Consider the following 14,487-nt stretch of genomic DNA (forward strand, 5'->3'; position numbering starts at 1 on the left):
TGATGCAGACAGGCAGCATTCTTAGCTGTAATCTGTGCTCCTATATTTGAATTAGCTGCGAGGAATACTACACCCATATTCAAAATTCACACGTTATTCCTATGATCAAAGATAGTCCAAAAAATATTAGTAAACATGAACAACTCTCTCCCAAATCAAAAAACTAGAGAGCTAAAACTCAAATTTGTGATGTCATAGGGTATAAAGTGTGGAGCTGCTCCATAGACAATGAATAGGGAGAGATGTTCTAGATGACACTGAGAGCACCCAGGGGGATGATCTGAGTATATGGGAACATTTTCTGTTTCACAACTGAGAACACAACAATAGAATAAAGATCATTTGGGTATAAAAAAGAAAACAAACATTCTGTGGGTAGCAGATTTTGGGCCTGATTCCCCCCTCCCGACAATCGTAAGCAAAGCCACGATTTTTTGATGGTTCTTACAGAGCAACTCCAGACTTTATACTTGATGACATCACAAGTTTGAGACTTACGTCTCTGGTTTCTTGCTTTGAGAGAGAGTAGCTCATGTTCACAAATATTGATTGAACTTTCCTAGGCCATGAAAATAACATATTGGAATTCGTAATTCAGGTTGTGTTCCCCTTTAAGTTTTTGATGAATGCAAGTTATACACAGAAAATGTACTATGTGTGTGGGGAAATAAAAGCTTTGTTGTTCTGGGCCACTTCATAGAACTTAAGATGGAATTACCAGAAACTACAGATGCACTTTCAACATCTCTCAGAGGGGTCAAAACACTTATCGCAGCTTTCTGCCCCTGCTATTTTTCTATGCGGTGCACTTAATGCACTATCGGGCTAATAGAGTAATAATTCTCTGACTACGTAAAGTCAGTTGTGTTGATACAGACGACTCCCTGAGTGCAAGTGGGGTTGACTTTGCTCATGCCTAACCACTAAATGAGTTACAGATGAATTATCCTGCCCTTCCACCACACAGGCCTTTCAGCTGCAAAAATGAGTTTGCCCATTTCCACCGCAGTATCCGCAGTCCATTTACTATCTGTAAATCACACTCATTAGCAACATACAAAGGAAATGCTGCAGAATAAACAAGAGTCTTTCATCATCGGTCAACAGGAGTTGCGTTTGTTGATCCCATACACCAGTTTTTTTTTGTTTCACTGTTTAATTCACTGGAAGTGAGCCCAATGTGAGTAAGAGACATAAGAGTGACTATTCTAATCATAGGTTTCACTTCCTCTACGGTTATCTCCTCAACTGTAGTTCACAACTATAGAATTCTGGTCTTAATCAGATCTAACAACCAAAATATTTTTAGTTTTTTAGTTTTTAGTTTTAGTTTTTAGTTCCCTTAAACCTGCAGAAGGCAGAATGTTTTTGGCATCACTGGACAAAAATTGAAAACTGCACTTCTGCACGTCCTCATGACTCTGTTTTCAGTAGTGATGTTACTTGCTGTGCCGCGGCTTCGGAGCGTATCGAGGCTTGTATAGTTTTAGACCAATGACGTCATTGATGACGTCCGAAGCCTCGCTGCTCGGCCTTACCTCTGACTGGTTCCAGAAGTGGTTCAGATCTTCACCGATCTTCACCTCTTAAACCAATGCCACTTTTAAGAAGTGACACGTATCGTTTTAGACCAATGACGTCATTGATGACGTCCGAAGCCTCGCTGCCCGGTCTTACCGCTGACTGGTTCAGGAAGTGGTTCAGATCTTCACCGATCTTCACTGGTTAAACCAATGCCACTTTTAAGAAGTGACACAGAACACTAATATTACCCCTCCTGCCATTATTATATTATATTACACTACACTACAATACAATTATTGACCAAAGGATTGGTTTACACACATAAGATGCATTCCTCACAAAACAATTACAGTTTATTATACATGTATGTTATATACTCATAATATACTTACTAGAAAATAGACATTATATTATATATTATATAGATATAAATGGATTACATGGTAATATATTTTTTTTCATTGTTTATAGTCATTCCCAACAGCCTTTACTGGCGCAAAGTACAGTATATCACAGATCACATGGTTAAGATCATATCTGCCTGTTTTACACTCTTTGACCACCAGGTGGTTTCGTGTTCACATGAAGCCTCGAGAAATTAACCCTTTTCCGAACCAATTTGCTGGAAAGCTTCAATACTTCATGAAGCTTCAGCTAGCCATCCCTAGTTTTCAGGCTTTAAAAAATCGAGCCTGTGACGGGAGACTTTGGCCAATCACAGGTCATTTCAGAGAGAGGGAGAGCGTTCCTATTGAGCGTTCATTCAACGGAGTCGGCTGTCAATCACTCGCGAACTTCGATCAAACGGTCAAACTAGTCATCGCTGATCAAATATGAATCAATATTCTGTTACTGTAATGACTATTTCTCACCTCAAATGTTTTAAGAAACATCTTGTAGTGTACTGTTTAGCTGTAAAATGAGAAAGTTTGCTCCGGCTGGTGGGCTGTGCTTGGTATTTCCTCAACTGATCTCAACATGGCTGCCGGGTCACAAACTTTCTTCTTTGATCAGCTCTGCCTAGTTTGATCTTTTGATCGGAGTTCGCGAGTGATTGGCAGCTGCTCAGAGAAGGCAAGGCTCCAGCTCGGCTCTGATTGGTTGTTTTCCTCCGGTCTGTGAAATCTTGCAGATGCCATTAGGAGCACCGGAGGACACAGAAGCACATGATTTTTTTCAGATTACCTGTCTCATGCACTATTGTCAGGATATAGTGACCGTTTTATAAAAATATATATCATATTTGCTCCAATTTTACCTACTGCTGCTTTAACTGAATGCATGCAAGGCATCTTGGCAACTCCCTCGTTGGCACCAACTCTGCTCCTTGTTTGGCTCCATGTTGCTTGGGAAAACATACAGGTTTAGACTTTTCAAAATCATGTTTGTTCCAATTCTACCCACTGCTGCTTTAAGAGAAATCTTATCACATGGGGGTCTGTGACCTAATGTGACAAGGGTCCTCGACACAAAAAAGGTTGAGAACAACTGCCATAGACTAAAGGTACGAGATCGTCGACGAGTACTTCTTTGGTTCCAGGATGCACATACAGTTAGGGGAAAAGGTCAGACGAGCTAACACAAGGAAACAAACCAAACAGAAATATGAAAACATACATGATGTGTTTGCGGACAAATGGCAGATTAAGTATGTTCAGGACAGAGACAGGTCTTGTAGGTGTCTGCAAAATCAATAGTAAGGGTATGGCTAAGGTGAATTCAGGCTGAAATGGAATAAGATTAATGATGTCCAAGTCAACATATCAACAAGAGCACAACTTTTAGAGTTAATGCACTGCCTCTTTTACCCTCAGTTCTTTGTCATTTACTGTAAATATGTGGCTGCATGGTTGATGATGTCACTGGGCTTGATGCTTCCAATAACTGTGAGGAAGCAGCCACCTGCTGCAGCCTCCTCCCACCGCTGCTGCGCCATCTGGCAGATGAGGCAGAGTAGACCAGGAGAGAAGATCAACACACCAGCTGCACCGCTCTGACACCAGACAGGAATTCGTGGTAAGGAATTAGAATTTGTTAGAGCCTGACTGAAAGTTGCACTATTGCTATATCAAGACACCTTTGATGAGGAGTAAGTAACTGACAAATAATTACAGCATGATACGTTTGAGCACATTTTCAGCTTGTACAGTAGACTTTTTGAAGCATGCTTCATATATCTTTCTCAATGAAATGACAAACAAGAGCAACAATGCAAATGGTCAAGCAGTATATGAATCAGTGATTTGATAACATTCATTTATGTTTCTCAGTGCACAAGCTATTCAATGTAAAGTGCATCAGAGCTGCACAGATAATTAGTAAAGTGCATGACAATCTGATTCACTGGATGCATTTTATATCATTAATGGCAGTGAGAAAAAGGCTCTTAAGCTGCCAGTTAAAGTAGCTATGGGTAGAATTGGAGCAAATATGATTAAAAAAGTTATTTTTTATAAAATTACACTATATCCTGACAGCAGTGCATGAGACAGGTAATCTGAAAAAAAAATCATGTGCCTCTGTGTCCTCCGGTGCTCCTAATGGCATTTGCAAGATTTCTCTGACCGGAGGAAAATAACCAATCCGAGCCGAGCTGGAGCCTTGCCGTCTCTGAGCAGCTGTCAATCACTTGCGAACTCCGATCAAACGATCAAAGTTGGCAGCGCTGATCGAATATTAATCAATATTCTGTTACTGTAATGCCTATTTCTCGCCTCAAATGTTTTCAGAAACATCTTGTAGTGTCCTCACTAAGACCAAGAAAGTGGATCATATCAGTCCAGTTCTGAGGTCTTTATACTGGCTCCCTGTCTCTCAGAGAATTGATTTCAAACTACTCCTGCTGGTTTACAAAGCACTAAATGGTTTAGGGGCCAACATATATTTCTGATCTTCTGCTATGTTATGAACCATCCAGACCTCTCAGGTCATCTGGATCAGGTCTGCTTAGTGTCCCCAGAGTCAGAACTAAACATGCAGAAGCAGCGTTCAGTTTTTATGCACCAAATATCTGGAACAAGCTCCCAGAACCCTGCAGGACCGCTCCAACTCTGAGTTCTTTTAAAACAAAGCTTAAAACTTTCCTGTTTGCTGCTGCCTTTTATTAAACCAGATAATGATCTGATACTGCACTAGAGCTTTTACTCTTTTGTATTTTATTCTATTTTAGCTTCTATCCTAGCTTTTATTTTTTCCTTGTTTTTATTTTCTAATCTTTAATGTTTTAATGTTTTTATGTTTTTATAACTGTTTTAATTATGTCTTAATGTTGCACTTTGTTGCAATGTTTTGCACTTTGTTGCAATGCACTTTGTGCAATGTTTTTGAATGTTTATGTAAAGCACTTTGAATTGCCCTGTTATGGAAATGTGCTATACAAATAAAGCTGCCTTGCCTATCAGTTTAGCTGTAAAATGAGAAAGTCTGTGACCTGGCAGCCATGTTGAGATCAGTTGAGGAAATACCAAGCACCGCCCACCAGCCGGAGCAAACTTTCTCATTTTACAGCTAACAGGATAAGGATAAGGGTCTAAAAAGTTTTCTCCACTGTCTGCACAGCAGCAGAAAAGAGAGACTATCACCGAAACAATCTGCCATATCACAGTAACCACATTGTTTTCTAGCACGCATGTTTTTTTGTTTTTGTCATTCACATGCTCTCTTTCACACACATCGTCATATTTTTCTGCGTCTCTGCAGCTGCAGGTGTGATCTCAAATGGAGCCAGATATGACACACCGTTGCAATGAGACCATCGATGAATTTCGTAACATGGTTTACTCCACATCCTACTCCCTCATCACCGTGCTGGGCCTGGTTGGGAATGGCTTTGCCCTGGTGGTGCTGATCAGAGCGTACCGCCAGAGCTCACCTTTTCACGTCTACATGCTGAACCTGGCCGTGTCCGACCTGCTGTGCGTCATGACGCTGCCACTGAGAGTCCTCTACTATGTCACGGGCGAGTGGAACCTGGGGGACTTCGTCTGTCGCATCAGCTCCTACGCCCTCTATGTCAACCTCTACTGCAGCATCTACTTCATGGCTGCCATGTCCGTCACGCGTTTCTTGGCCATCGTCTTCCCTGTGCAGAACCTGCGGCTGGTGACAGAGAACCGTGCTCGCCTGGTGTGCGTGGGCGTCTGGGTGTTCATCTGCCTTTCGTCCTCACCCTTCCTGATGACGGGCGAGAAAAGGGACCCCATCACAAATAAAACCACGTGCTTTGAGCCTCCAGCACAAGGTACAGATATGAAGAAACTAATCTGGCTGAACTATTTGTCCCTGGTGGTGGGCTTTGCCCTGCCCTTCCTGGTAATCCTGATCTGCTACGCCGGCATAGTCCGTGCCCTGCTGTCCCGCACCAACGCTGCCCGACGCCAGCGAGACACGGGCACCAGAGCCATCCGAATGATTGTCATCGTCCTGCTGACCTTCCTCATCTGCTTCATGCCGTACCACGTGCAGCGCACCATCCACCTGAGCTTCCTGTCCCAGCCTGGCAGGTCCTGCCCAGAGAAACTTGCCATGCAGAAGTCCGTCGTGGTGACGCTGTGTCTGGCTGCTGCCAATTCATGCTTCGATCCGCTGCTTTATTTTTTTTCCGGCGAGGGTTTCCGCAGTCGCTTGTCCTCCCTGCGCAGGTCAATGAAGGAAAGCACCCACAACCGTATAGTCAGGGTGATGCCCGTCAAAGGCTCAGAGTCTGGGGAAAACCATCAGCTGGGCTGAGGGCCAGATAATTTAAACCAGACAGGAGGCTCATCAAACAAGCAGCTTAGGATATGTTTAGAGCTCAGGGTGGCGTGTGGCCTCAGTAGCAAACAGGGAAGGAGTTGAGAGAAACATAATAAAACATTTCAATTAATTAGGGCTGTTTTACTCATGAACACAAGTCTCAGGAGCATGTTTTCCTTTAAAATCAATATTTATTATTCTCAAGAATGCATAGTGTTCAATGTTTAAATCTGCATTATCATTATGGCAGTATAAAGTATCCTATTATGTCCCAAAAGTTACTCAAACTGTGGAATTACAAATATATATACACAGTATATCAATGTATGAATGTTTTGTAGATACTGTTGTCTTTTTATCGAGTCTTGTATCACTCAACCTGCATATAAATGTTTATCAAGAAGGGCTAAACTCAACTGTGCACCTTTAATTTTCTTATCTATTCTTCTTCTCCTTATCTTCTATCACTGTTTTTTTTTTTTTACATTTTTGTGGCAATGTTAACGTTGTTATTATGAGTTATTGTGATTTTCCATGCTTATTATAAAGAATTTTACTCAATTTGGATTCATATTTGTTGTTTTTGTGCTATTGATTTTTTATATTTCTGTGTATCTTATTTGTAAATAATAATGATGATGAATAATGATTTTCAGCACTGTGTACTTTTAAAAGAGTAGTTTGATATTTTGTGAAATACGCTTATTTGCCTTCTTGTTCTTAAGAATTAGACAAGAAGAATGACGTCCCTCTCGTAACTGCAACTGGTTCAGTATTCTGCTGCCAGGCTTCTAATGGTCATTAATAAAAGGGAGCACATTGCACCAGTCCTGGCATCGTTGCACTGGCTTCCCCTACAATTTAGAATACATTTTAAAGTTGTATTACTCACTTTTAAAGCACAACTTGGTCTGACCCCAGAATACATAATGGATCTCTTAACACCCTATACGCCTGTATGTGGTCTGAGATCATCTGATCAGCTACTTCTTGCTGTTCCCAGGTCCAATTTTGTGACGAGAGGCGATCAGGCTTTTGCTGTCAGGGCTCCCAAACTCTGGAATGCACTTCCTATAGAGATACCATCATCTAAAAAAATCGTTTGAAAACACATTTTTTTAGGATAGCATTCCTATAAATAGAAGACTGGGTATAAATATATGTATGTATACATCCGTTTCTGGACGCATGTGTACATTTATACACATTGATGTATATATACTGTTTATTTGTTTTATCAACTTGTCCTACAATTTTACCACTTCTACTATTATTGATATGTTTTGTGATGTTCTGTTTTAGCAGTTACCATATCTTTTGCTTTATTTATCTGCTTTTATTGTCTTGTGAAGCACTTTGTAACATCTGTTTTGAGAAGTGCTATAAAAATAAATGTATTATTACTATTATTATTATTATAACTGTACGGTGAATATGAAGCTACAGCCGGCTGATGCTTAGCTTAGCATGAAGACTGTAAACAAGGGGAAACATCTAGCCTGACTCTGTCCAAAGGTAACAAAATCCACCTGCACCTCTAAAGCTCCCAAATTAACACACTGTATACCATGTGTACCATAGACTGTACATCATTTTCAAGTAATAGAACATGTGGCAATTTGATGATAAATGTAGTTATAGACATATTATGGTTAGATGTTGTGTCTTTCTAGCCAAACAGCTACTGAGCTGCAGCCGTGCTTGGCTCGTGATTGGCTCGGGTGGGTGTGTGGGCGGGACATTGAAATCAGACTCTGGCTCCAAATGACATCAAAATCTTAAGATGTGCAGCTCCCGTATCCGGGATATTTTGGCTTCACTCTTGTGCAGTCGAAGAAAGTGGAGACGCATCATCCATCTATATATAGACTCTATAGTTTGTACATACAATTTGTGGTTTGTTTTTGTTTCTGGTTCTTTATGCTTAACTGATCCGATCGGCTGCTGGTTGTAGCTTAGTATGTAGCTTATATTTTGTATTGTAGTATTTTCTGTACTCGATCTTCTCATGTAACTCCGAGCAAAAAAAGCAAATAAAGAATATTTCGCTAAAATGTCAAGCTATTCCTCTAAAACGACTGAAAACGTGCTGCTGTATTTCTGTTGTATGCAAATTATATTTCATGTTATTGTATGATGAATGCATCAATAAATCATCTAACGTGTGTCAGTTCAGTATGATCACATGCAATCCTCACTGTGATGGGAAGTTCACACTGGCTGCATGAAGAGTTACCGGCTCTGTCCACTGGGTGTCGCACCAGCACACATATCGTTGTGGCCCTTCTCAAAATGACCCCACACTGACCAATTCCTCTATTGCTTTACTGTTATTTATCCGTTTCTCTGAGATGAGTCAACAACAAGCTACAAGATGAGTTGTATTGCACTGACAAATTGAATTTGTGCTAAATGTATAAGTCTATAAAACCCTCTTAATAGCATATAAACACATTAACTGAAGCTATAAAAAGCATATTACATTTATAAAAAAGGGTAAGGGCATATCCTCATCCTTCTATAAAGATACAACATTCAGACAAAAAACGTAGCTTCCCAGTTAATTAGAGATACAAAAACAACACAGAGAGAGCAGACTGCTTAGGCCGACCCTGCTGATTAGAACATAGAAGGCCTCTGTATTACCACTTGATAAACAGATAATATCAAGCACATGATCGGCTCCCTCCTCCGTCTGCACAAAAAGATGTTTGTTTCGGTTGGCAGAGCAGGGCCTATCTTAGAGATGGGTCTCTGTTGTTGCAGTGTTTGTGTACGGCATGGCGGAATTACTATAGGAAGTTAGGAAAGTCCCTGCTAAATTCGTACTCATTTGTTTCTAAAGAGGTTATTGATAATGATTATAACTCCATTGTAAATGGCAGGAAATCACTGATACCGTTTCTTTCATCCTTGCTCCAGGTTTACTGCTCCTGAAGTGATTTGGCCTCAGCATTGATTAGTTTGTTGGAAAGGTAAAGAATAAAACTTGTTTGCCTTTGGGGGGAGCGGGCTCAGCTATGCAACATGCATTAATGCCCACCACATGAGTACAGAAATACTTAGAGGAGCTCTCCAGGAGAGCTGCTTCTACTGTGGGCAATTTGGATCTCCTTTATACATGGGAATCCCAATGGCAAATACCTCAAAAGGCACTTATCAGCTCTTAAAAATGACCCAATGTCTTGACATGTAAAATCAGAAGTTGGCCCCTTTAATGCAATAAATCAAGAGTGGTTTACTCTTTACTTGAATTGAATTTGTGGCCACAAGAAAGCAGCACAACAAGCTGTAAACATTATATTATAACCTTATAACGTTGATATGGTGAACATGTTAGCACACAGCAGCCTTTTTACACATCCAGCTGACACAGAGCAACGTTAACGTTTATTTGGAGAAGGGCTGTCGAAGTTAACGCAATAATAACGCGTTAATGCAAATTTGTTTTAATGCCACTAATTTCTTGAATGTATTAATGCAAGTTGGGATTTGTAGGTTGTAGTGGGCTCAGTTTTAAAGCTAGAGTGAAGATAGAAACTACCCATAATAACCATGTCACACTAGCTTGTCGGGAAGGAGGCTAAATAACGCTCCAAACTTACGCTACATTTTGACGTGGAAAAACTGGCATGGCCATTTTCAAAGGGGTCCCTTGACCTCTGACCTCAAGGTATGTGAATGAAAATGGGTTCTATGGGTACCCACGAGTCTCCCCTTTACAGACATGCCCACTTTATGATAATCACATGCAGTTTGGGGCAAATCATAATCAAGTCAGCACACTGACACACTGACAGCTGTTGTTGCCTGTTGGGCTTGAGTTTGCCATGGTGTGATTTAAGCATATGTTTTATGCTAAATGCAGTACCTGTGAGGGTTTCTGGACAATGTTTGGCATTGTTTTTTGTTGTTAATTGATTTCCAATAATACATGTATACATACATTTGCATAAAGCAAGCATATTTGCCCACTCCCATGTTGATAAGAGTATTAAATACTCTCCCATTTAGGTACTTTTTGAGCAGATAAAAAAATGTGCGATTAATTTTTCATGAAAATTGAATTAATCTCTATTAATGCGTAGATTACAACATTAGCATCTATTTGGAGTCACGTTTCTAGCGACCCAATGAATGTAGTATTCATTCTCCGTTCAGTTCTGTTTGGCCTCCATCAACACCTGACGGATTTGTCACCATATGTTTGCGGCTAACTGTGTCTGTGTGCTGTTTTCCGCTGACCCCGATGAAGACCACAAGCCAAAACGCACTACAATAAAGTTTTTGTACAGGTGTTGCTGGAGTTTTGACCTCTTCACACTTTTTTTCCCTTCTACATGCACCTTGGAAGTAGGTGATGTGCCACAAACCCCCCAATCTGCTGTTTGGTGCTTAGAAAGTGGATTAAGTGAGTTTTTGTAGAGCTTTTCCACTGAAAACAGCTGCCTGCAGCAGCAACTGAAAACAAAGCTAATGAGAGTGAACCAAAATATTAAAGTTCCACACCATAAAACGAAAAAATAAAGGGCTGAAAGGTGCTAAAAAGCTCCGTATGGGGTTGAGGGGAGCTGCAGAGGCAGGCCATAATTCTCGGTTTCCTCGGTAAACATAGTCATCCATTGTTACTATAATTATCGATTAGAACAGCTTTAAACAAGAATACCGTTACCAAAAATAAGTTTATTCAAGTGTGCTATTAGTATATTTCTTTTAAACTAAAAATAAGAGCTTTCGGTTTACTTTTTATAGGTATACTTAACAAAATGTTACTTGAGTACACTAGGCTTATACTGACAAGTATACAGAAAGTTTAAGTATATTTGGCTTATACACATACTGGCGTATACTTGGCTTGCAGTTGTGCTTACTTTTTAATAGAGCAACTATTAAAGTTTGTGAGAGTTTGTAAACGTATAATTTGATATGAATTTTCTTTAATTCATCAATATTTTTTACGTTTTTGCATTCTCCGTTCACCGCGGAGGCATTCGAGAAAAACAAATTATATATTTTTTTCATCTCATCACAAAACATCAAGTCAAATAGCAAAAGGAGCAAGTCTCTTTATGTAATACATAAATCATTGGCCAAGTACTATAAGTTAAAGAAAACTTAGAAGTATACTTGCAGTAAAAACAAGTATACTAGTATACTTTAAAGTGCACTTTCGTAAACTAAAAAGTGGGCTACAAGTATATAATTAGTAAATCAACAGTATACCTAGTATAAGTTCACTTGTAGTATAGTTCACTTCATAGTATAGTTGCAGTAAAAAATACAACTTAGATGTAAACTAGTTATGATGTAGTCAAAATGTACTATTCTTACATTTATAGTACAATTAAATGTATACTTTTATTAATTAAAAAGAGGGACAATTTAGTCCCAAGAAGTATTGAAGTAGTACACTTACAAGCATATTACTAATACATATTAGTATACTTACTACATAAAGTATACTTGGGAAATATACTTAAACATTACTGAACTTTACCTCATAAAATAAACAAAGTATAATACTTTTTCATAAGGGTACTATTTAAGTCTCCAGTTATTATCATGATACTTCAGTCGATGCTACAAGTAGAAAGAATTTCCCCCAATAGGAAACAGCTGAGACGAGGAAAATTGCAGAAAATTTTCCATTTCTCCGTGCTTGTCACAGTTCACGGCTGGCCTGCAGATCTACTCAACTACCAACCTTATATTTGACGCAACCAGATTTGATTTGTCACACAGCCTGGCCGCCCCCACCTTATCTATGACTGTTAGAGGGAAGCAGCAGGCAGCCAGCGAACCAGAGTCTCTAGTGAGGCCTGAAAACATGTTGGTATGTGGACACAGTATAAATCCAAACTGTCTGCTCGACAGCAGAGAAAACAGAATCCCAACATTAGAGCTTTTGTCTGGTCCCTTTAGTGTCCTTTATTATAAAGCAACCAGAGTTGAGGTAGGCTAGTAAACATAACGCTGCCTTCTACATGATTCCTTTCAAACACTGCTGTTTCTAATGAGTGCATGCATACTGTGTGTGCACGTTTGTGTGTGTGTGTGTGTGTGTGTGTGTGGGCATGCCTTCGCATATCTATACACTTAATATGACGACTCAACCAACATCAAGGGCCACATGCAGATTATATATTCTTCACTTGCAGTTTGAAAGGTTAAAGGCCAAGCTGATGGGTTGTGGTCGTTCTTGACGGTCGGAGGAATGTGAGGCCGGCAAACAGCTCACAGACGGGTTAATAGCAGCCTGGAGCCTCAAGAGCCGCTGGAGTCAAGCTTTTACTCAGACATCTGTCAATTATCTGTCCGTTACATATTAAAAACAGACAATAACACTTCAAACTGCCCACTGTGTTACATCACATGTCTCCAAACATGCCAACCCCTTGTTGTTTTATTCGTAACTCACCCTACAGGCGAGGGTCCGCCCTGTGTGTGTTGCTCTAACAGGAAGTGTGTGTGCAGTGCAACAGTGTCCACGACAGTTATTGTGTATTCCATTGAAAGTCTTTTCATCCAGCGGTGTATTTATGGTCCGCACTGTGACGCACACAGAGAGAGAAAAGACCCTGAGTTTTGCTTTTAAAATGTTATCCCGAAATCTCTTCTCTAAATTATATAAAACCTTCTGGCATTTATAACAAACTGCTGTTTGTCTCAGAACACATAAAACAGAGTGCGACTTTTTGAATTGATTCAGTATTATTGCATGTCTTAATGGAGGTTTTTGTTTTTCACTCTCCTGTTGTGTTCTGGTCAAATTTGACCGTTTTACAAGTGTACTCTCTGAAAAATGTAGTTCATTTCATCTGATTGTCATAAAGTTCCATAACGTTGTCCACACAGGGCACCTTTCATTACATTTTGGGTGTTTTATTTAACTTTTGTACACCTGAGGTAATGACCAGTCATTCAAAATGAATGGGTGAGACTACAATTAGTGCCACAATGCAGGGAGCAGAACAGGCAGGAAGGACCCAAATGCAGAAACGGTCAGAATCAATGAAGATATTTAGTTAATAAAAACCTTACAAACTGAGAGTCCAAGATGAACCGAGGTGGTTTAAATAGTGACTGACTAATTGAGGAAGTGAGAACAGGTGAGCAGGAGGTGAGGTAAGTGCAGAACTAATTGGGGACAAGTGAAAGTGATCAGAACAGGGTAGACAATCAAAAAGGCGGGAAACAAACAAAGGCCTGTAATAAAACCAGACAAAGACACAAAGAGTGAACTTTCAAACTAAAAACAGGAAACAAACTCTAACAAAAACCGAGGACCATGACAAATTAGCGTATCAAATGGAGTTCAGGCACATGATCAGATGGACACACTTCTTCTCCAAGACACCCGCATGCATGTGTGATTGAAAACACACACACATTTTAACAATTTATTCATGTCCGCATAGAGAATAACGATACAAGGACAAACACACCCATACCTCAGGCATTCTCACAAACAATCACGACATTGTTTCAATAACATACTTTACAGATCTTTTCTGGTATATGAAGCTTTTTTGAGGCCTTGCTCACAATTCAATCTGCGACAGCACAAAGACCAAAGGATATACTGTATGTGAGGCTCTGGAACATATCTTTGATCATGACGAGTGGTTGGGGGAGAGAGGTCAAGAAACAGTGAAGATGCATTCAGAGGAAGTCATGATGAAGACAATGAAGAATATCATCCAGACCAAGAGAACGTGAACAGATGTTACTTTGTGCCACTACTTAAAATTTTTATATAGTTTCAAAACAAATGTCCTTGTTAATTTAAACTTTGACACAAAAATGGTCTGTGATAAATAGCACAATGTATTTCATGAGTATTTGTTATAGTCAATATAATCCATGTCATGGCCATAGCCGTGCCCAATTCCAAACCACCCTCTCCCTATACCCACTTCTACTCCGTTTGCATGTTCGTGTGGAGGGTCTGCCATGTTAGGTGCCATCCCAAACCAATTAGCGGGGAGTGGAAGTGGGTTATGAAACACTACAGCGAGCCTGCATCGATGCCAACTAAACAGCTTCCCTTACTAACGAAGAACAACGCCGTTTTGTGTTCGTCATGGAACACGTTCCGTTCAAGAATGGAAGCTCCACGCGACCACAGGTACAAACAAAAAACTAAACTGCTCAAACTACAATAGAAATTTAATATTGTCATACAGACGTCAACAACATAAAGGTTACGTTAGAAGGTTGCTTCATTGA

General features: G+C 40.0%; 1 protein-coding gene across 1 annotated transcript; it reads left to right on the forward strand.

Annotated features, from left to right (window-relative positions):
* The first annotated feature begins 3,367 nt into the window (after positions 1 to 3,367).
* LOC119493948 (cysteinyl leukotriene receptor 1-like) lies at positions 3,368 to 7,460 on the forward strand. The gene is made up of 2 exons (XM_037779470.1): positions 3,368 to 3,540; positions 5,224 to 7,460. Exon 2 carries the CDS (start codon positions 5,242 to 5,244, stop codon positions 6,250 to 6,252), a length of 1,011 nt encoding a protein of 336 aa, XP_037635398.1. The 5' UTR covers positions 3,368 to 3,540; positions 5,224 to 5,241; the 3' UTR covers positions 6,253 to 7,460.
* The last annotated feature ends 7,027 nt before the right edge of the window (positions 7,461 to 14,487 follow it).

This window comes from Sebastes umbrosus, chromosome 9 (genome assembly GCF_015220745.1).
Source record: "Sebastes umbrosus isolate fSebUmb1 chromosome 9, fSebUmb1.pri, whole genome shotgun sequence".
NCBI lineage: Eukaryota > Metazoa > Chordata > Actinopteri > Perciformes > Sebastidae > Sebastes > Sebastes umbrosus.